This window comes from Scomber japonicus, chromosome 20 (genome assembly GCF_027409825.1).
Source record: "Scomber japonicus isolate fScoJap1 chromosome 20, fScoJap1.pri, whole genome shotgun sequence".
Classification (NCBI taxonomy): domain Eukaryota; kingdom Metazoa; phylum Chordata; class Actinopteri; order Scombriformes; family Scombridae; genus Scomber; species Scomber japonicus.
In genome coordinates this window covers 13442370-13465483 of record NC_070597.1, presented here as the reverse complement: position 1 = coordinate 13465483, position 23114 = coordinate 13442370, and the positions used below count along the sequence as shown (strand labels likewise).

Here is a 23114-nt window from a genome sequence, read left to right as displayed (position 1 = left end):
GCAGGATAATCGAAAATGAAATGATCAATAGTGTACAATACTAATCACTGATGTCACTTTTTGCCTTACTGAAAGGACAAAGTCACATATCTGATGAGATCTTCAAGAAGCCAAAATGCCCTTATTTGACAAGAAAAAGGAGGAATCAAAACAAAACTGGTAGCTGGTACGGCAGAGAGCTATTTTGTCAAAGGGACGCTTGATGAAAAATTCAGCAGTGTTTTTGGTACTTACAGTTAACTGCTAAAACCATCTCTTCCTCTCTGTAGCTGACACACAAACATCTGCACATATGCACAAACACACATACATAAAGGGCTACAGTGTTAAAATGAGCGCACAGAAACACAAACAGGCAGTCACACCTTGACTGAGACCTTTGTGGGCAGAGCCAACACTCTTCAACTCCAGGGACAAAAATAATTACTCCATTTATTAATCAAGCTAGTCACCTTTACACCTTTAACCTCCTTCAACAGGACTACAGCCAAAGAAATTATTTCAAATATGACTATGGCAGACATAACAGTGAACAACTTGACTTTTGTGTCTTTACTTTTATTAAAAGTTTAGACTATTTATACTGGAGACAACAGCAGTTAACAGCTACCAGAAAATGTATTAGGGCATATATATATACTTATACATACACACACACACACACACAGAGAGACACACACATTTCCTAAGCATTTACATCAATGTGGTTCAGGGTCTGCTTAAGTATCTGCACTGAAAATACCAATTAACATTATTTATTGTTATTATTTAAAAAGTATGGTATCACAAGGCATAGGTATGCTGTATTGAGGAAATAATGTTGAAAAATGAAAGAAAATAACTACAGAGCTACAGAAAGTCGTCCTCACAGGGTTTTTGAGGAATACTGTCGTTATGTTTTGTTGGTTTGTGGCAATTTTAGCCAAAACAACTGCATCTCTTGGCAAAGAGACATATAGGTTGTAGTAGAAACACTTAATCGACAGGCAACAGCAGTCTACATTAGTGTCCAAAATGACATGCGGACACAAAAAACCAAGAAACAGCTTAGACACGTAGTAATATTTTTTTTTTTTAAAATACGTTTATCTACCTGTGTGAGACGGTTTCAGAGCTCCTCCGGTGTTGCTGTCCATTTCCAGCTGTCACCGATTATAGCGCGCGCTCAGCTGCAGGCGTTTCAGTCCCGCGAGCGAGTCAAGAAAAGATAACCACGAGGATAATGTGCGCGCGCTGTGCCACTGCCGCCTGCGCGACAGAGATACCAAATCATTGCGCGCGAGGAGGAAGAGAGGAGGAAAGGACAAATGAAATCAGTCGGTGTTAAAAATCTAAATAAAAAACAAAAGAAGAAACAGAGCCAGCAGGGAATTAACAGTTTGAAATGTATAAAGCCAAAATTTGCCTAAAAAAACATGACTTAACTTTTTTTTTGATGCCAAACAAAGATTGTCTGTGGCTGCAGTGTTGTCACAGCAAATGATGTGAATGACAATGTCGACGATAATGCAGCATTTTTAATGGTAGTCTATTATTAAAGGCAATTTTCCCCCAAAACATTTCACTCTCTGACTTATCCCTTCATGTGGCTACTCAGTGAGAGGATAACAATATGAGACAATACAGCTTCCTATTATATACCAATCAAACTGGATATATGAGGTTAATATGATGCTGATATTGATAGGAGAAAGTTATAAGAAATCAAATAGCAATAGCCTGTTTATCTTTTAACATAAACACATGACAAAGGTTACACAAACATTTCTGGATCATCTAAAGTAAGCCCATATCAAAATATCTGTGATAAACTAATGTCAAGGTCAATTTAGTGGCTGGGCTCTGCTCAGTAGATTAAATAGTCTTAAAAGACTTATAAATCTGTGTGATTTGAAAAGAATGGTAATAATTGAAGTAGCAGAGGTTCATATATCAATTAAAAACACTTTCTTCCTTTTTTTTGCTTACTTCCTCTGGTGATGTGTATTCTTTTGTATTGTTTGCTGTCTTTAGTCATTGTTGTATTCTTTATGTATTTATTATTATTGTTGTTGCTTTCTGTAAGCCAAATTACTCTTTAGGGACAGCTCAACTCTACTCTTAAAGTACCTTTCTTCTTGATAAACGCCCACGTCTATCAAATTTCTCCAGACTGTAATGCAAGCTTTCTGTTATGAATTTGTCTCCAAGGCTGAGCTGAGATAATTCATTTCTCAGACTTTAAAAAGCTTTGTTCAAAGCCACAGAGGACAATACATGCTGAAAATCACTGGGTCTACATTTTACTGGAGTTTAATAGCATCAATGGCATATCAATCTGTTACTATGACCCAGTGTTACACATAACAAGCTCAAGTTTTAGCTGAAAACTGTCACAAATTTAGTGATAGTTTCACAAAATGATAGTGCATATAACCTTCAAAAGATGCACAAGTAATTAACAACCAATAAAAAACCCTGACATGTACATTTAAAAAGAGAAGAGTAGATTATAACAAGCTTCAGTTTGGGTAGATAACCCTAACGTCCATCACTGTCTTACCTTGCGAGGCAACTGGATTTGTGACACTGATTTGTCCAAACCACCGGAGGTTTAGACATAAGAACACAGCTTGAACCCTGACAAGATGGATTCTCATGTCATCTTGTGATATCTTCATCTCACGGATCCAGCTGCTTCCCAAGGTAAAAATAACCCAACAGTCAAATAAAAATAACATCATCAACTTTGGTGGTTTTCTGGGTAACCATAAACCAGTATTGCATGGCTGCTGTATTGACCCAAACTGGGTAAGATCTGAACCTAGTTATTTTTAGTGTATAACTTTTGACAACTACCTTTAATATGTAATTAGAAAGTATATGTAGCATGTAATATTTGACATTCCTCTGTATTAACACTAATCAAACAACGTATCACAACAAATAGTAATACAGTTTTGCATGGCACTGGTGGCTCCACTCTAAGATGCTCCCTGCATTAGCCAGCAGCATGCTAAGCTAAAACAGGGAGCACAATGTAAAACCCCTAAGCAGAGTGGGCCGAAAGCATGACATCAATTTCAGATTCACCCTTGAGCCATGATGGGACTCTGAACCAGAAAGGTGGGGGCTAGGTGGTGATGGTGGTGGTGATGACAAGCTTTGCCAGCAGCAGCGTGAGCAAGGGTCAGTGTAGGTGGGAGTCATATTTAAATGGGCCGCCTTGTTGTGAGAATGGCTGTGATTGATGAGTGAATGATAAGGAATGCTGGTTCAATCAGTGGCTGGGGCGTATATGACTAAAATGGTGCTTCATTTATTGATATTGTGTGGGACAGTACAGTATTTTACTCGCTAATTCACATTAAAACAGTATTCAATCTCAATGTGAACATACTTTGCTTTCCTCACTGGTTGTAAATTTTGAATCTACTTGAGTGTTCAGATATTAAATGACATGACAAACAAATGCTGAACTATTGCAGATCATGAGTAAAATCTGACTACTGTTGTATTAAGACTGATGTAGTTGTGCCATGATTAGTTTATTTTGACTATAGCAAAAATCTTAATTTTTTAAATTCTTATCGTCTTTGAAAAACACCTGCTGGCACTTTTACAGCCGTATAACAATGCTAATGTGTATCCATAAACAATACTATTAAAAACCCGCTACTACATAACAGCCACTTGGAGTAAGATAAATGAGTCAAGGGTTCAAAGGAAAATGTTGTATCACTCTGACATGTCAAATCCTTTTCGCCTTTAGGTCGTGTTTGTGTGCTGGGGGGCCATCATTCTCCAGTCCCGCCCCCTGTAGAGCCCCTCATTAACATTGTTGGACTGTGTTCAAAAGCAGATTCCTGCAGATGAATTTAGGAGTACAGTGACACGGGCACATGCCTGTATGTGCTGCAGCCAACTCGGTGTGCGTTTGGGTCAGCTGTCAGCTGGATGGTGATGGATGCACGGTGGAAACATACTTGGAGTTTGAGCTATGTCCTTCTCATTGAAGTCCTGTTGGCACTCTGCTTGACCCCAACAAAAGGCAGCAACCCTAAAAATAAAGGTATGGGTATGCACATAGAAGCAGAGAGACATGGGTGTAAGATATCACAGCTCGTCAAGAGTCACTCGATGTCACTGCTTGTGTGCGGACACAAAAGAAAACAACAGCTAAACACACAGATACACACATAGCTAGCTCAAACTGGATACTCCCACAATAGTAGAATCAGCCCCCTGTTGTTAAGGCTGGATCCGGTTGCTCCATTTCAATGCAGCTCTAGCCCAATCAACATGTTCCCTGCATCAAAGTTAATGCCGGCACTCGGCTCCATCATCATTTTGAGTGCTCTCATTAAAGGACATTTTTATTCCTGCGGTCCGAGAATTATCAAGAACCCGGCTGCTACTCAGCCAGACGCCGCACATTTCTGTTAACCTTATCACTATGGCAACTAGTTTTTTGTAAACTTATTCATTCTGTCTTTTTGACTTCAAAGTTTGATTGAGATGGCACTTGAAGGATGCGAGTGGTTCATTTAAAAAGAGCTTGAATGTGAAGGAGAAGAATAGCAGCCATTGTGCACGGTGGAGCCAGATAATGACTGCAGTTCACAGCCTGGAACGATTTGAGCCTCTGCGGTGAAGAGTATTTGAGTGTGACGACAATATCTACCTTCTGACTCAATTGGACATACAGTAGGCCTAGGTACAAGTCCACTATAACAGCTGCAGCAATTAGCATTTTGATCATTTTTTTGGTCAGAAGACACAAGTGATTTCCTGATCTTGACATGAGTGACATGATGTGAACAATAGGGTGTGAAATACTGGCAAGCTGGTTAAATAATAATTTAGACCCATCATTGTCTATGAATCAACAAGAAGTCAGAAAAATGTGACAAATGTCAGGAAATGAAAAGGGCATGTCTCAATAGTTTAGTTTTTTCTCAACCCATCCGTTGATATTTTACCAGTGTGAAGGAATCAGTGGCAATTTCTGATCTAACATCCCTTGTCGAGACAACAAAATAACATATTTGGAAATAAAATGTGACAAACAAATAGGCCAATTATTGAATGCTCACAAAATTTTAAAATTTATAAAAATCATATAACTCAAAACTTTATTTAATTTAAGATTCCTCAATGATTGATTTATGACATGGGTATGAGCTGGAGAAGAGGGCTGCACACTTAAATTTCTGCTGTTTTTTAAAAAATGTTTTGGCATAGACACCTTTATTCAGAAGTTGACCGACAGAAAATGTGGGCAAAGGGGGGGGGGGGGGGGGGGGGTGACATGCAGCAAAGGACCTCCAGCTGGGATTTGAACCGGGGTCGGCTACATACTTGGCATGCGCTCTAACCACTTTACCAGCTGCGGGCCCAATTTCTGCTGTTTTTTATGTTCAGAAAATAGGAATTATTTATCAATTTACTACTCTAACCAATTACTGGTTTGTTTCTAATTTTCTTGCTTAAATCAATGAAAATGACTAATGAAAAATAGCAATTTAAGAGCATATTGCTTCTGAAATTGATGGCAGGACCATAAACAGAAAAAAAAAACTTTCAACCCACCTAAAAAGTAACTAGTAAAGATATACAGTACATTTGTCAATAGGATATTGACCGTTGATGTAAATGGAATATCAATGATGTGGAAAATGATCAAAAAAGGGGTGAGTTTAAAGAAAATAGTTAGCTGTCAACAAGTAAACATTTTCCATTTCCAAGTTACTTAAACTGTGACTTACCCACATGACCTTTCCTCCTTTGTATTCTTTTACCTCACAAGTCACAAGTCATCAAGGCCAGACATGAGATGTGTCCCACTGCTCATTTATCATGCATTACTCCACTTCTCCTCGACACTGAGCAATACAAGCTGCCACACATCGCAAGTGGTCATTTACAGAGAGGGTAGCGTTTGAAAACAGAACACAATTACTCTTATGCACATCTAATAATTGAAGATAAATGATGATGAAAGCCGGTGAAAATAAGAAAGATTACAGTGCATTCTGGGTAAGATGTCTTCCTGACGTGACAATTTGACCCCTCTGAGGGTCAAATTGTCACTCAAGTTGAGTTTTCTCAGTAATGGAAAGGCACTCAAAATGGGAATGATTTCCTGAGGAGGAAGTGTCAAAAGGAAGACAATGAAAGGTCTGTAATCTGCAAAATTACCTGAAACATCTTAAATGTGTTTTGGATTTGTGATCCCCTAGGCGGATCAATAAAGCTACCCTACCCTATCTTAAAAAAATGTAGGTATTGTTTGTTTTTCCGCCGTTATCGCTGAAGTTTTGAAGAATTTGTTGGGCCTAAAAATCATAGACAAATGACAAAATGAGCCATGTAGAGGAGCTGAAATAGACATATAAATATAAATATACCTTTTTCCTTTGATCCTGGGAAGTGTGTGAGGCTGCGAGAAAATCTCTCCAACCAAGCGTTAAAAATCAATCTTCTCATCTAACTCTGAGAAAGTAGCACCTGTCTTCAGTGTGTATTGTATGTATAAATCTTGACTAGAAGTCATCTGTGATCACTGAATGTTTTACTGAAAGAAAACTTGAGTCTCCAGCAAACTCAGCACATGTAAATATATGCAACAGAGTCTAAGATATTTAAAAAATGAGTATATTTGACATGTTTACTGTGCTTTCTTTCAATAGCATCCCATTGCACCACACTGCTGAATGTTTAATTTTAGATAGGAGACAATTATCGCATCACACGCTATTACTATCTGCAGAAATCTCAAACCGCTGCACAGAATACAACCCAGATACGGCATCCCTGTGCCCTTGGTATTCAATGACATTTCTCTCAGTCCAGGAAGATAGAAGGAACCCATCAGAACGAGCATTTGGAAATATTTAACTGGTTTCTGTCTTTTTGATGTGCGCCTGTGCTGTACAATTGGGCCAGTGCTTCCTCAAGGAAAAATACATTTACAGTGCTAAAGCTAATCCGAAAATCCTTGTTGTTATGACAACCACTCCTTTCTCAGGCTAGGTGCTGGACACATTACCTGTGTCATTTGCTCTACGAATTTGAAGCAAAAAATGGATATCACTGTAACAAAATGTGAATGTGTGAAAGGTGCGAGGCTGCATTTGTTTTCAGGGCACATCTCCTTTATTCTGCTTATCTCGTCCTCTAAACACAGTCAATTTCAGTCCGGCTCTCGGGCCATTATGACTCACAGAGGCCAAATATGAAATGAGCTTCTTTTTTGACAGAACACATCTTGACTGACAGCTCAACAAATGAGAAATCATTTACTGTGAACAGAGCGGCCTCCTGCTTTTGGCAGAGATGCTACCTGTCTTCAAGGCGTGTGTGTGCGTTTGTGTTTGTATGTGTGTGTGTGTGTGTGTGTGTGTGTGTGTGTGTGTGTGTGTGTGGGTAAATGGGTTAATGTAAGGTCTGATGCATCACAACCAAGCCTAGAAAACAGTTCACACCATTTCCAGCTTAAAAATCTCTGGGGTATTTTTAAAAAGGAGGTTCAGACCAGGAGGACACGCTTTAAACTGTGTGTTATAACTGTGAGTGGAACACAAAGAAACCAAACATATTTATTTGTTAATATTTCCTGTCTATGTATATTCAAATAAATTCTTACTCTTATCTTTTTGTTTAGCTCAATTGCTTGTATGCAGATAAAATGCTCATTCTGACTGGTTTTCAAATAGAAGCGCTGTATCCTAAAATAATAAGTGTTGAGATTTGGGGGATGGTAGTGTTGGTCTGTCATTAGGTCCGCCACTTTGGTCCATATTAAAATATCTCAATAGTCATAAAATGGATTGCCATCAAAATGTTGAACACACATTCATGGTCCCCAGAGGATGAATCCTGCTGGATTTGATCCCCTGACTTTTCATCGTTTTAAGATGTCTCATGTTCCTCTGAGGATGAACTGAAATAACTACGGTGATCCCCTGATTTTTCATCTGGCGCATTCATCAAGTTTATAACCAAATACCTCCCTCAACTTTATGTTTAGTAGCTCAACAGCAAATATTAGCATGATAAAACACTAAGGAACGGTGAACATAGTAAACTTTGTACCTGCTAAAGCATGTAATTAGCTTGTGAGCATGTTAATGCTGTTAAAGCATTTCGTTCAAAATATTCACAGTCAGTGACGTGCACAGACTTTTTGAAGGGCGGGGCCAAAAGAAAAAAAGGGCACAAACAGCGCGTTCTTGCCACTGAAGAGGGCACTTCAGCGCACGTTGTTGCCACCCAAGAGGGCAGTTTAGTGTGTTTTGCCAACTATCAGAGCACCTTAGCATGCGTTTTGGCTCCCAAGATGGCACTTTAGTGCACGTTTTTCAACAATTGGGCCACTGCCCCCCCTTGTGCACACCACTGTTCACAGTACACCCTCACAGAGCTCTTAGCCTGGTTTAGTCTTGTTAAATGAGTTGTAAGTGTTTCTTTATATTTTTACATGGTCAACATTAAGCTCTAATCAGCCACTAATTCCACCCAAACTAAAATTGTGGTCCTGTTTTTCTCTGAACTAAATGGGGTGGATAACATGTTCCTAGTATAATAAACTGCACCACACAACAGCCTCCAAAATGAAGCTGAATCAACATATCTCTAAAATTGAATATTACAATCTTCATGAAGGTTTATTGTATTAGTTTTAACCAGGCACACCTAATAAACTGGCAACTATATGCATTTCCACCATGGGATACTGCTTTGTATTACTACATTGCTCAAACTGATGCCAAAAATGTCTTACAGACAGAACCCTCCGATGTCATGGAAGGCCTTTAAAATATTACACAGTTTCGTCAACTAATAGACTTAAAACCTCAAACAGCTACAGGCACCTCTATTAAAAGGGCATCTTTCATCATAACAAGTGAACTGCTGCATTAACCTGCAGAAACCCTGCTTTAGAATGAGCGGTAGCACAAATGAAGCAAATCACTACCATATTATTTCTCTAAGACAGCTTTTTACAAAGAGCCAATAATGGCTTTCTACATGTGCAGTCTATATACTGTCCAATTACACACACATGCATACAAATGCAAACATCTTCTAGGTATTACAATTATTACACAGAATGTGTCCTTTTCTGCATATAGACATTTCAACATTGTATACATTATATATAGTTATACTATACACAAATATGTTATACTAGACACTTCTATATTGAGTACAGAATACTGCAACCTTTGTTGCAATATTCTGTACAAGTATTTAAACAGACATACACTGTTTAAATACTTCAGACACATTACATTACTTACATGTAGACTCAAGTGTGATAGTGCCTCCATCTAGTGGTTGGAAACATTTACTGTGGTTGTTTCTTTGATGCTTCATTTGGCTTTAATGTTTGATCACATGAAATCTTTTTTGGCCACACGTCAGATTCACATGAACAGCTATTTCATTTTATCTTCTATTAAGAGTCAGGGGGCTGACCAACCTCAGCATACCTTGACCAGAAGGCAGAGAAACACCCAGGTATACAGTATATTTCAGTCAACTGCATGACATGAATGTAATATTTAGGTAAACAATCATAATCATCAGATCATATGAATGTAGCCTGAAAGCAAACCAAAATCAAGTGATAAAATACACCTAGCTGGTAAACACACATCTTTTTTTTTTTTAAATGTCCTATATACAATATACATTATTCTATGCACTCTGTACTTTTTGTTCTCACACACTAAACTTAAATACCAACACTGCACATACTGAATTTTGTATACTATCGATATGCCACATGAAGACATTGGTCAGACCAGATTAACTAAAATATAGTAGGTCCTAAAGATAATACAAAGGTAGGCAGATAACTAATACACATGTAATACAGATGTCTTTTCTTTTTTTTCTGATTTTAGTTGATCATCTCAAAAGGATTTACATTAACCATTATCGTGATTCTTTTTTGAGTCAGAGACAGGAAGTCTTATTTGTTCAGTACGCTAAATAAGCATTTAAATTCTCTGTTAGTGGCACTTTCAGGTTCTGCTTCTTACACTGGACCAGCAGCAAATAATCATCATACACTGCAAAACGACTCAGAACAGACATCATTTTTCACGTTATTTATTATTTTAGATTTACAAGTTATTTTGACATTTCTCTTAAAAAAGGCTAACAACTCTCTGATGTTACAGGTATCAATACACAATGAATGCAAACAGCTGCATTGTTGCACATCAGTTCAAAAACATCTTCAGATGTGTAGCCTAACAAATCATGACCTGCTTCAATAAGCAAAGTCTAGAGATTTCCTTACCACTGTGGTGTGACCCAGGTCCCTAAAAAGAGCAACAAAATGCTGAGATATCAATTGCAATGTGACAAAACCCCTGTAAGATTAATTGCTCTTTCATTTGCAATTTCAGCTGTGACAGTTGGGTGTTTTTATTTTTCATAATGATGATCAATGAGAAGGGGAAATGAGAGGAGTAGAAAAGTAAACAACTCAAAATATATATATGTATATGTGTGTATATGTAAATATATATAATATATATAGTATATACAGACATACACATACATAACACACACACACACACACACACACACACACACACACTCTCTCTCTCGCTCTCTCTCACACAAACACAGACAGATACACACACACACACACACACAAATGGCAAAAACCTCAGCATCACCCTTCAAAAAAAAAAAATCATTTAAGACAGAATTTAATCAACTGAGACAGAGGTTGAGGAGGAACAGGGAGGTAGATAGATACAGGGGGCAAAGACAGAAGAGAAGAGTAGTGAGGGATATCTGTTATTCCCTCTAGCTTATGATTCTTTTAAAAAAATGTTCCTTTAATCAAAGAGTATCCAGATAATCTCATCTGTAATCTCAGTTTAAGTGCAGGAGTGGCGAGAGGCTCTGCCCTTTCCTGCCTTTCTGGGTTTTAGCTACGTGCTGTCCTTAAAACCATGTTCAAGGCTCGCTCACTAAAGTACACTGTTTTGTACTTGCTAATTACTGCCACCACAGCACTGGCTACTGCGGCCCTGAGGAGCGGCTTCTTGTAGGTCCACTCCTGTCCTGGTCCGCCCTCCTGGTCCAACCCCACCCTGAGGATCGTTCTTCGGTAGCTTCTTTGCTAAAAGGGGTAAGGCAGGTGTAACATATTGCCAATTTATAAGTTCAGAGTTGCAGCTTATTGAAACATAGCATTATATACATTATGTGTCTCACAGAAACTTCTACCATCCCAAATTGTCAATTGTCCAAATTACTGCAGCAGATTTGAACCCATTCAAGGGAAAAGCATTTGGACTGTCAGCAACAGGCTTGCACATGTGTTTTGTCATTCTAGTGCCAACAAATACATTGCTTATTCCTTTATATTATCTTGTTTCACCCGGCTGACCATTTCCCAGAAAAAGCAAACTTAACTCTGAAAATTATTGGTTTCTCTCTCAGAACTGTCTCACATCTTAAAAGAGCAACATGAAAGTTATCAGGCCACAGACGATCTGACAGGAATGAGCCACTTGAGTAAATGAATGTAGCTTTGCTCGACATATGTTACAGCATTATTTCAAATCATGTCCATTTATGTAACATTTACTCATTTGTCCACAAAAATTGTCACCTGCTGGGCTCTGTAGTTTTCCGGTTGTTAAGCACAGTAAAATCTAACCGTCTTACTGGTACTTCAGGCCAGGTAAGAAAAGTCGTCTGTCTACATTTTTAGAATTTGTGTTAAATTGCACCAACAAGAAATAAGTAGGTCATATTCTAACTCGAAATCTAACACGTGATGTTGATGCAACAACCAAGGCAGAACTTAACTGTGACGACAGTGCAGCGGCCAAACAGTTTGTGGTGCGCACACCATACAGTTAATTTTAAAATAAGGAAGCGGTTGCGAGCATGTTTTGATTGAATTACTAAACAATTACCTTTGTGAGATGAACGTGAAGTATACTGTGAACTGGGTATGCCGTCACGCAGCTAATGATAACGTTAGCAGAGCAGAGTAGCAAACGAGAGCGGCTGACCAACACACACTACAGCATTAAACAACTCTGAGGTGAAGCAAATAACTCAGTGCTCAGTGTGTTTCACCTCAACAATGCTGCACCTGCTCAGCGTGTTGGACAGCGATATCTTTTTCTGCAGCTAACGGGGAAAGATATTGAAGAAACTGTTAATCCTTTCTTTTTCCATGTAAATAAAAAAGGGAGTTCATATGTATCTGACGTCTTGCATCAATTGTTGAAAAATAGCCATGCAGTAATACAGAAAATGAGGATGTGATATGTTGAGATGCTATCATGATGCATCGTGGCATTGAATCGTAAATCAAATAGTGAGGACGGTGAATATTCACATCACTAATTTGAACGTAACGGCTGAGATATCCATCTGTTAGGAGTGACACACTTACCAATAGCCATGAAAATTTCATTGACATTCATGGCAGTCTTGGCTGACGTCTCCATGAAAAGTAGACTGTTATCATCAGCATATGTTTGTGCCTCCTGAGAACAAAGCATTGAGGAGAATATTAGAAATTGACAGTAGACACATGTTCAACACAATGTTAATTTAATGCAAGGATCTGAAATGTAAAATAGATTCATATTTATATTTTCATACCTGAAGATCTACAGCTCTCTTGTTTGCAATGTCTGCCTTGTTGCCGGCCAGAGCGATCACTATGTTGGGACTGGCTTGTCTCTGCAACTCCTTCACCCAGTTTTTTGCTCGTGCAAAAGTATCCTAAAAAAAGCGTCAAACTTGATTAATATTGCTCTTACCGAGTCTTCATGTGACAGCTGTATTTAACCTAGGTTTCACTTTCCACCACAAGGTTGACCTGACATGACTTCACTTCTACAAGATATTCTTAAAGTCACATGTCAGTTTAACTCATAATATTTGCCACAGTCCTGCTTTAAATGTTTAAATGAAGCTGTATCTGTCACCTCTAGTAACACTGAAACTGACAAATAAAAACCGCCGGAAAAAAAAATACAAGTAATAAAAAATAGATTGTTGCAATACAACTGTGCTTCAATTTAGGTTACAATCTGAACTGTAGAGTAAATAATCCGTCAGAGCTCATTTGCAAGTGGTACGTGCTATCCTGCAGGTGAGACCTACTGTGTTAGTAATGTCATAGACCACGATCGCTGCCTGGGCTCCTCTGTAGTACATCGGAGCCAGGCTGTGGTAGCGCTCTTGACCCGCTGTGTCCCAGATCTCAAACTTCACAGTGGTGTCATCCAGACAGACGGTCTGTGTCAGGAAGGCAGCTGAGAAGGACAGATGTACATCATTTTTATGTTAATGTTTTAGTAAGATAATATGGAAATGACAGGGCCTTTGCTTTAATTAGTGAACTACATGGACACTATGGCTGGGTATTGAACTGCAGCACTTTTTGTTACCAGGCAAAACATGTCCGTGACATAAAGTATCTTGACTGTTCAGATCTGTAGTAATTTCAACCGTTACCTACATACATCATCCATTTACACAAAATGTACTTACTCAAGTGTCAAAATGTGTGTTTCTTACCTCCAATTGTACTTTCCTGATACTCATGGAACTGGCCTTTCACAAAACGCAGGACCAGGCTCGACTTTCCCACCGCTGACTCCCCCAGGAGCACTAGTTTGAACTGGCAGATTTTGTTTGCTGCTGCGGCACCATTGGGCCTGGTTGCTCCTCCACCACGTCCCGCCATTGACAGAGATAAGAGGCTGTTCTGGATGAGACGACTTGAGCTGGGCTGAAACTACAGACTTGAGAGGTGGGGACGGGAGCTGAGATCAGTGAGTCGGGAACTGATGATGGGTGACGTCAGGGGTAAACTCCTGGTGACAAGAAGCAGGCACGATGTACAGAGGTGGAGTAACCCAGTCTTCCTTGAGAAATAAAGACATTGTAATCAGTGGAGCCAATTATGAGAAAACTTTTGTTTAAAAAGGGCTAAAGTATGGAGCTCATGTTGATAAATAAATAACAATAATTGATAATTACATAATTATGAATCATTATATAAATCAATATCACATTTGTTGAAGATTAATTACCTGTTGATTGCCCATTCAATTACCTGACCACTTGTTTCAGCATTAGATTCACTAACTAAAAGACATGATTTCCAGCCACATCATAAACATGACTGCTCTCTCTATGCTCCATTGCAGACTCAGATACAAACTATAACTTGCACATTTTAATTATTGTAGCTCTCACACATTACAAAAAAGTGCACACAGGCCAACTACAACATTTTTCTGCAACTTTTTGATGGTTGGTTTATACTTTCAGTTGTTTTCTAAGCAAAAATACCAAATACTCACTAATTCCATCTTCTGAAACATTAAGATTTGCTGTTTCTGTTGCTTTTCTCTGTTTCATGCCAGTTAGTAAACTGAATATATTTAGACTGATAGCCTGTTACAACAAGTGTCGTAACTAGCATTTTTCACAAATTGCAGATAAAAAAATGTATCAAGAAAATAATTGGCAGACTAACTGATATTAAAGATAATCACTGATTTCAGCCCTATTCACTTTTATCTAATTGCAGAAAATATTACTTAAAAATGCACTTCTACCACCACTTAAACCAATATCTGTATTATCATTTCATATTGCATTTTCTTTGATACTGTCACTATTCATAAACAGCTGAGTCACCAAACTAAATCTCAACCATCTCAGCAATAAATATAGCTGATATAAACCAGATGAAGGGACACACAGCTGATATTAGTATATTTCACATATATGTCTGCAGATAAGTGATAACAAACTGCAATGCATACATATTACAAATATATTTGAGATGATTAAACACTATTTCAAATGTAAAATCAGTTACTTAATCTCTCTCTGGATCTGTAAAGAGTTAATAAGACAAAATTATAAGATATAAAATAAAATTGCTTATTTTCACGTTTGATTAATCATTTTGAGTCAAATTTTCTGGTTAAACGTGAATATTTTCTGGTTACTTTTAATCTTCTACGATACAAAACTGAATTTATTTGTGGTTGTGGATTATTTGCCAGGACAAAACATCTGGGAAACGAACAACTAATCGATTAATCAAGAAAATACTCAACAGCTTACATGATAACGTCAATGATCGTTAGTTGCATATCTAACCTTTTATGTTATGAGGTTATGTAGAAACTACTCTCCGATATATCATCGTTGGGTTTGTTTTATACTGTCAAACACTGATATCAGTCTCAAAAATCCATCCAATGATAATTAAAATATGATAAACAGTTCATGACACTTTACAAGGTTTATTTATATTCCCTCGGTAGCTTTAAAACAGTAACTTGGATTAACATTGTAGTTAAAAACGCGCCAATACGAGATAAATGCAACATTACAACATTAAACTAGCTGATTTTTAACTTTAACGGCATAAGAAAACAAAAACAAGTTAGCTCGGAGGCTAAGTTAGCAATGCTAACATCGGCTAACAGGAAAAATGACTAAAACAAACAAATAACAGGCCAACATTCTTACCAGCCACGAAACACGGTGCCCACTCCGTCCTGTGTGTTATGATTTATAACCGTGTTGTTCCTCGTTGAGCAGTTTTCCCTTTTTTCTTGAAACACTTCAGGCTCGGTAAATTAAGCGCTTCCGCCTAGTGTAACCAAAATACTTCCTGAATTCTTCTGTCATGTGACGCAGTGGCACAGCCAATGAAATGGCTGGATGACGTGACGTCATAACAGGGTTGGTTAATGACGTAAACTGTTTGTATGAAGGCTTGGCACTTAATCATCAATAAAGTTAAGGATATTTCTTTTGAACTTCTTCATAAGTGTAGTCAATCCAGCTAAAAATACTTTACTTTTTTTTTTTTTAAAGAGACATTGATGTGAGTTGTAGTTTTTGTTTGAATGTCCACAAAGTATTGGACAATTTGTTTTGGTATTGCCCATTTATGAAGATACCTTTGTGATTTTATTGTTGAAAATATTGATGAAAGTTTAATTCAATTTGGAAGAATGTATTGTTTGTCATGAAAAATGACACAGAACAATTGGTAATTGACAATTGAAATTAAAAGCATGATAAATCTTATTATCATAACGGCCAAATTCCACATCCATAACTGTAAATTTACAGATAAGAAACCATGCTTCATTGCATTTAGCAAACAATACATTAATTCAATTAAATCCTCCCTAAAACCCAAAAGTATTTCAGTGATCGCGATATTTCGACGATGTTCACAGCTTTAGCAGTAGCAGCAGAGTAAGAGCCATCAGGTAAGTGTTATTTTGATAAACTCTTGGTGCACTTACAAACTTTCCAATGCATCGATTTATGAGTAAAGACCCTATTTGTACTACTGTAGAAGTTTGATAACAATCCAGGCATTATTAGTGGGGTCATTTACAAGATACACTGTTGGTTCCATTAGCGCCTGTGCTAAGCCATTCAGCTGATAGCTCTAACCAATTTGCAACCAAATTTTAAAAAAGGGGTGAGGGGGTGTTTAGATAGACGTAATGGTGCATATGACGCTAGGTCAAAATTACGCCAAACCATCGCTTTAACCAGCCCAAGTTTTTGAGAGAAACTATTGAAGAAAGAATAAGAGAGACAAATAGCCTAGAAGTGCTAAAAATATAGATAAATTTGCAACACATTGCTTTTTATTACAAAGATACTGGAACACACACAGCAGAATATTAATGTGTTGCAAGATATGTTGATGTTCATAATGATGATGTTCATTTATCTGTTGCACAGATATGTGCTGCAGCAATTAGATGATATTTCGCGGCTATTGAAACGCTTACAGTCGTTTGATGTCATGCAGCCCTGGATGACGGGAACTGTGAAAACATGGAAAAAGAAAGGATGAACAGTTACGGCATGTTCTTATTGTTTTAATACTAATGGCAGTGCAGACAGTGAGTGAATACTTCAATACTTACGGATTACACCAGGAAGCGTGACTTTGCCACAGAAAGTGCTTGATCCAGAGCACGTCTCTATTGGACTTGTACAGTGTTTCTGGACACCTCCACAGAAACATGTCAAGGACTCACCTAGGGGAAAAATTAAAATGATAACCTTTTCCACCATTCTGATCCAACTAATGCTGCATTTTCATTTCAATTTTGATGAAAGAGACTGCAGTTCTGGGGTGTCTCTGGTGGTGTAAGAAGTATTCAGATCCTTTCTTTAAGTAAAGGTACCAATACAGAAGTGTAGAAATACTTTGAATAAAAGGAAAAATCCAGCATGAAAAACCCTACTTAAATAACAATACATTGGTTTTAGCAGCAAAATGTAATGAAAGTATTACAGTAAAAGTAGTGGTTTGTTCCCTCTGACTATATTATTATATACATCATCAGATTATTAATGTTTAAGGTGACCCTTTGGAAGGGCCTGACCCCTAGGTTGGGAACCGCTGGACTAAACTAGCTAACTGTCTATAAAGTAGTTGAGACTAGCTCCACCTCCAGCAACAGCAGTTTATACATTCATCCAGATACATCTAAGGTGTCATGAAATGATTGATGGGAGAGAAAAGAAAAAAACAAAGTTTTGATAAACACTTTTTTTCAGTTTTTGACTTTTTCTCTAATCTTTTATTTTTGGTCATTTGAACATTTGAAATGAAACCATTTGAGAAGTTTAGAGCTGTTAACAACTAATAGACATATGATATGTGACCCTGACTACACACTGCTTTTTTAAGATGTCAAAAGCCAAAAAGGTTGGAAACCACTGGTTTCATCTTTAACAAGGTTATATTTTTGAAAGCTTGTTATATTATCCATTGTATCAAATCTTAATTTAACTAAAACTTTTAAATAAATATAGTGGAGTAGAGAGTACAATATTTCATAAAGTAGGATCAAATGGACATGCTCAAGTTAAGTACATGTACGTTAAAATTGCACTTAATTACAGTACAAGAGTGAATGTACTTAGTTACTTTCCACCACTGGGTGTATGCTGAATATGAACTCACCCTGACTGACAACCAACAACACCAGGAAAGCAAGAATCACAGTCTTCATGTTTTCACAACACGTCGCTTCTCTGTGCACAAGTGTCTGTATGAATGAAAGTGTGTGAAGATTAGACAGATTTTTATAATTATTGCTGAGATCAATTTCATAATCCAAAAACCAAAAGACCTCTTACCTGTTGAATTATCTTCCTGGATAGTTTTTACCCGAATGTGTGCCGTGTGGAGACCTGGACTCTTCTTTTATGCTGTCTTGTTGCGCAATTGTTTCACTAATGTTGAATATTCAGTATATTATTAACTCAGAATGACTTATCAAAGCTCAACGAAGATGTCAGGAAAACACACTCTTACAACACGACTAACGGGAAATGCACTTTATCTGTATTTATGTGAGTTTGTACATGATGTAAAAGTTGTCTGGTTGTGGTTGGACTGAATGCACCAATTGTTCATTATTTAGGTATTTTGGTGGGAATCACCAATCTTTTTCAATTGTCACATCAGAACACATATTTTGTAATGAAGTATATATTTGTGTACTTTATATTGTTTACATCTTAATATATGAGAGATCATTACAATAACCTCATTTTGTCATCTTAGCCACAACAGATCTTCTAGTAATGGGGAAAAAACCCTCAATATTGTATATACATACATACTTAAAATACTTTTAATAGATTTACTGAAAGGTCATGTTAATATAAACATAACAGCTATAGACTACTAAGAGTACTAAGTAATCTGAAGAGTAGGACCCAAAGAAATCCTCTTTTCCATGTGCCAGAATTCCGTCTTCTTGCATAATTGTTTAATCTACCCTCTTTCACTATTTCTGTCAGGTTGTGAAATCTGTGAATATCCCATCATATGAAACCTGATACAACTCTTTGAGGCAACTAAATAAATGATGCGATAATATTTAGGGAATTTGAGAACAGATAACAACTGTCAAATACAATTTACTGTCATTACTTTTCATCATCTCTCTGTAGAAAAACAGTCAAATTTATAGCGTTGCCTCAGCGGAAAATAATCACACTCCTGTTTATTCCTTACTGAGACTTTGACACTGATACAGAGCATTTGTTACGTTTTATCTACAGATGGTACAAGGTTACACTAAACCACCACATTTTACCTTTAAGAGAAATCTGAAGACATTCCTTTTCAGTTTAGCATTCTCGTAATCCACTTTCTTTTAATCTACACTTTTGTACTGTGCTATACCGTTCCCTGTTCCACCATGTCTCATTATTTCCATACATTACCATTTATTTTCATTGTATTGTTAAGCACCTTGTAGTGCAATTTTGCACAAAAGCTGCTATATAAATACAAATCAATGGTTGATTGATTGATAGATCAAATATGTCATGGGTCCACTTTTCCATCTAAATGTGTCCATTTATGTTAATCTATCAGTAGCTATATCATGTTTATAGAATTGTGGATCCTTGGGAAAGATTTTTTCAAGCTTTGAAAATATTTTTATATTATAGTTTCAGCAATTAAATGAAAACCTATTTCACAGTGATATATGTAATGCCTTGGTAAGGGGGAAAAATGTAAATGTGTTCAAATCCCCTGAAGGATGTGTAGGAGAACATAAAAGAGATGTGCAACCGAATTATAATCAAAACCATACTGCTTGGTGGAGTTTTGATAATAGATATTCATAGATCAATAACTATGAATTGACAAATAAAAAATGAGAAAACAATAAACAGTCTATGCTGTGTGATGCACACAAGCAAAATACATTTAAACAAATATTTTCATATAAATATGTCAGTGAGAAGGACCACACTACACAATTACAGGATGTGATACAGTGATATCTGCAGCTCCAACACACTCCAATGAATACCATGGGTTTTCTTTTTCACCACAAGATGGTGCAATATAATCAAAAAAGACAAAACTCTGCAGGCTGATTATATGTCTCTGATCTACAGCTCTGAGACAACAAGCAGAAAGTATAATAATATAAACTTTATTTATATAGCCCTTTTCTTAACAATGTTACAGAAGGAAATAAAACCAAACAAGGCAGATACAAATAAGACACTGAGGAGCACTGAGGTTAAGACAGAGGCACAGTGGTGAAGTACAAGATGTATACAATTATAATAAAAAAAAACAATGCACAGAAGTGAAAACAGTAAAAGATTAAAATAAAAGAATGAAAGAAGCTTACATATGTGCATCATAGGCTTAGTTGTTCTGTATTGTTTAACAACTGAAGGATGCTGCAGATGAAAACTAAAATACTAGGTCTAATTCCAACCAAATTAAATCAAATTGCATTAGACTGTGATTGGGACTTTGATATTTGTTTTATGACACATGATAGATAGAAGCTGGTAAAGGAGTAAACAAGTTAACATTTGTAATCATGATTTAGTTGGGAAACAAACTAAAACCTTATTAAAAATGTGAATATATCTGTAATTGGCCTTTTAATATGAAATTGTGAGTCTGTGGGAATTAGAAGTGAGTGTCCTCTGTGGCTCAAATGTCATTTCCAGAGCAGTCAGAGCAAAATCATTTCCACTATATCTCTTTAATCATACAGTGCTCATTTATTTAAAAACACACACACAAAAATAAAACATAAAAAACATATACAGTTTTATGTGTAATGAAGTAAATGCTTGTAACATATATTTGTATATTTTGATTATGTATATTTTCATCTTGCAGTTAAACCTCTACTGTATGTCATGCCTGTATTTGTGTTGGTTTCAGTTCTTATTATGTAATTCCTGTAGGCATAGATGTGGACATGTTCCAGTTAATAAACAATGAACTACTGAAAGCTCAGCTGGTGTTGATAAAATATGACTTGAGTGTACTGTAGGTTATATTTATCAGGTTTGGCAAAAAAAAAAATGTTGCGCAATTTTTTCACTAATGTTGAATATTCAGTATATTATTAACTCAGAATGACTTATCAAAGCCAGATGAAAATAAAGTCTTACACCACTGACTTATGGGAAATGTACTGTGGTGTTTGGTAGATCATTAAACCAATACTGTTGCTACTAATATAACACAACACAACCAGCGTTTTATTAACATTTTGTAATAACTGAATGACTCATTGGTTATGTTTACCTGGTCTGAGTAATGAAGCTGTTGAATGACAGTACAATGTACTTTGTATGAGGTGATGTTCTCCTATAATCCTAAAATAAACAATATTACCTTTCTGACACCCCCCCCCTCCCCAACCCCCGAAATCATATATTGTAATGATTAGCCAAACCTCATTTTAAAGAGAAAATGAAACAATGTTTGACTCTCAAAATTCATGAAACCAACAGAATATTAAGTACTTGTTTTTCAGGTTGAGGTTTTCAAAAACACAAAATCAGAAAGAGCAGTGAACTCAACATAAATATATAAATATGGCACATTTACAATGTTTTTTGTCTTTAAGGTTATTGCTGACACCTCCTGATCATTTTTTTTTCATCTGGGAAGTTTCGCCCACAAAATCTAAACTAAAAAAAGATACATTCAATTATATAATCGGACACTTAAGACAGATCTGTCCTCAGAGAAAAAAAGGGATAAACCAACCCTTTCCCCAAAATACTCATTGAATTCACAGCCACTAATGATAGAAACAACAGCTGCAAATCCTCTTTTCTGTAAAGAAAGCCGACTAGTGACTTCCTGTTACTTTGATCTTTTGAGGGATTTTAAACAACTTACTGACAGTTTCTTCTTTATAGTATACGGGTGAATGATTTTTTATACTTCAGATTGTCAGTACTGTATATGTGTGTGTATATGTACTGTATGTATAATCATTTTAAATTCAGCAGTAGCTCTGAAAAAGCTCAAAGGATTTTAGTCATTAAGCTGCACACAAATCCTTAAAATCGAGATTTAATTGGAAATAGATATTATGTCAATGTTGTATAATTGGACATCGCAACTTTCTGTAAATGGACCTGAAACTCAATCTGCCTCTAAAAATCCCCTCTTAACTACCTTCACAGTTAAATCAAACATGAGGCCATGTGGTTGTTAAGGTTGACTGTTTCTGTTTTCTGACTTATTGCACTGTACAGATTTATTTTTATGCCTTTGTTTTAGTCAGTAACTGGCAGATAAGCCTACAGGAATCAGGGAGAGGGAGAAGGGCATAGATCCCCGGTTGGATTTGAAGCAGGGATGCTGCAACTAAGTGGCATGCACTCTAATCACTCGACCACCACAGTGCTCCAAATCCTTTTCAATTGTCACATCAGACCTGTCTGTCCAAAATCTCCCATAGGTGTTAATTGGGTTGGAGATGTGGTGACTGTGAATTGATCTATATCATTTTCATGTTCATCAAACCATTCAGTGGGCATTTTCATCCTGGAACAGACCACTCCCATCAGGATATAAATGTTATGTCATCATAGGATAAAGGTGATCATGCAGAACAAAGTTGTATTGATTTGCAGTGACAAGTGGACCCAAACCATCCCGGCAAAATGCCCCCCACAGAATAACAGAGCTACCAGATCCTCTCACTGTAGGGGTCAAGCATTCAGACCTATACCAGTTTTTCCTTTAATTTGTCCCCCATCTGTGATATCATGTGATAGATCATAGATCATTACAGGACACCTCATGTTGTCATTGCAGCCACAACAGTATCTGAACTTTGGTTAATATATTATAATTAGAAAGAAAAAGTTATAATATAGGGAGTCATGTCAACATAACCAACAACTATAGACTATAGAGTACTAAATAATCTAAATGATATTACATAATACTAATAATAATAATAAATAAATAAATAATTAATAACTAAATAATCTGATCTCTTTTCCATGTGCCAGAATAAGAAAAAGACAAGTAGAAGCACTACATCTGGTTTCTCCAGTTATGAAACCTGTGAAATTATTAAATCATACAATGATGGGGAATATGGGGATTTTGGGGAACAATTATCTAACATAATTCATTACTTTTTATCATCTCTAAGGTTCATTAAAGAACATTTGAGCGTTTTCTCAGTGGAAAATAATCCCACTCCTGTTTATTCTTTTCTGAAGCTTTGACACAAATACACAGACATCTGTAT

At 36.7% G+C, this 23114-nt stretch overlaps 1 protein-coding gene and 1 long non-coding RNA gene across 3 annotated transcripts; both read right to left on the bottom strand.

The window, feature by feature from the left end:
* Positions 1-10085: 10085 nt before the first annotated feature.
* Positions 10086-15677, bottom strand: LOC128381364 (ras-related protein Rab-5C-like). 2 transcript variants are annotated; one of them, XM_053341369.1, is made up of 6 exons: positions 15538-15677; positions 13561-13910; positions 13144-13295; positions 12637-12759; positions 12425-12518; positions 10086-11131 (listed from the first exon to the last, which is right to left on the bottom strand). In XM_053341369.1, exons 2-6 carry the CDS (start codon positions 13727-13729, stop codon positions 11004-11006), a joined length of 666 nt encoding a protein of 221 aa, XP_053197344.1. In that variant the 5' UTR covers positions 13730-13910; positions 15538-15677; the 3' UTR covers positions 10086-11003. The 2 variants fall into 2 exon arrangements, with proteins under 2 accessions (XP_053197344.1, XP_053197345.1); XM_053341370.1 differs by having other exon boundaries at positions 13561-13906.
* A 979-nt stretch (positions 15678-16656) lies between these two features.
* On the bottom strand, positions 16657-18253 carry LOC128381204 (uncharacterized). Its single transcript, XR_008323534.1, has 4 exons — positions 18193-18253; positions 18017-18101; positions 16968-17081; positions 16657-16865 (listed from the first exon to the last, which is right to left on the bottom strand). It is a non-coding gene; the product is annotated as an uncharacterized LOC128381204 (long non-coding RNA).
* Positions 18254-23114: the final 4861 nt, after the last annotated feature.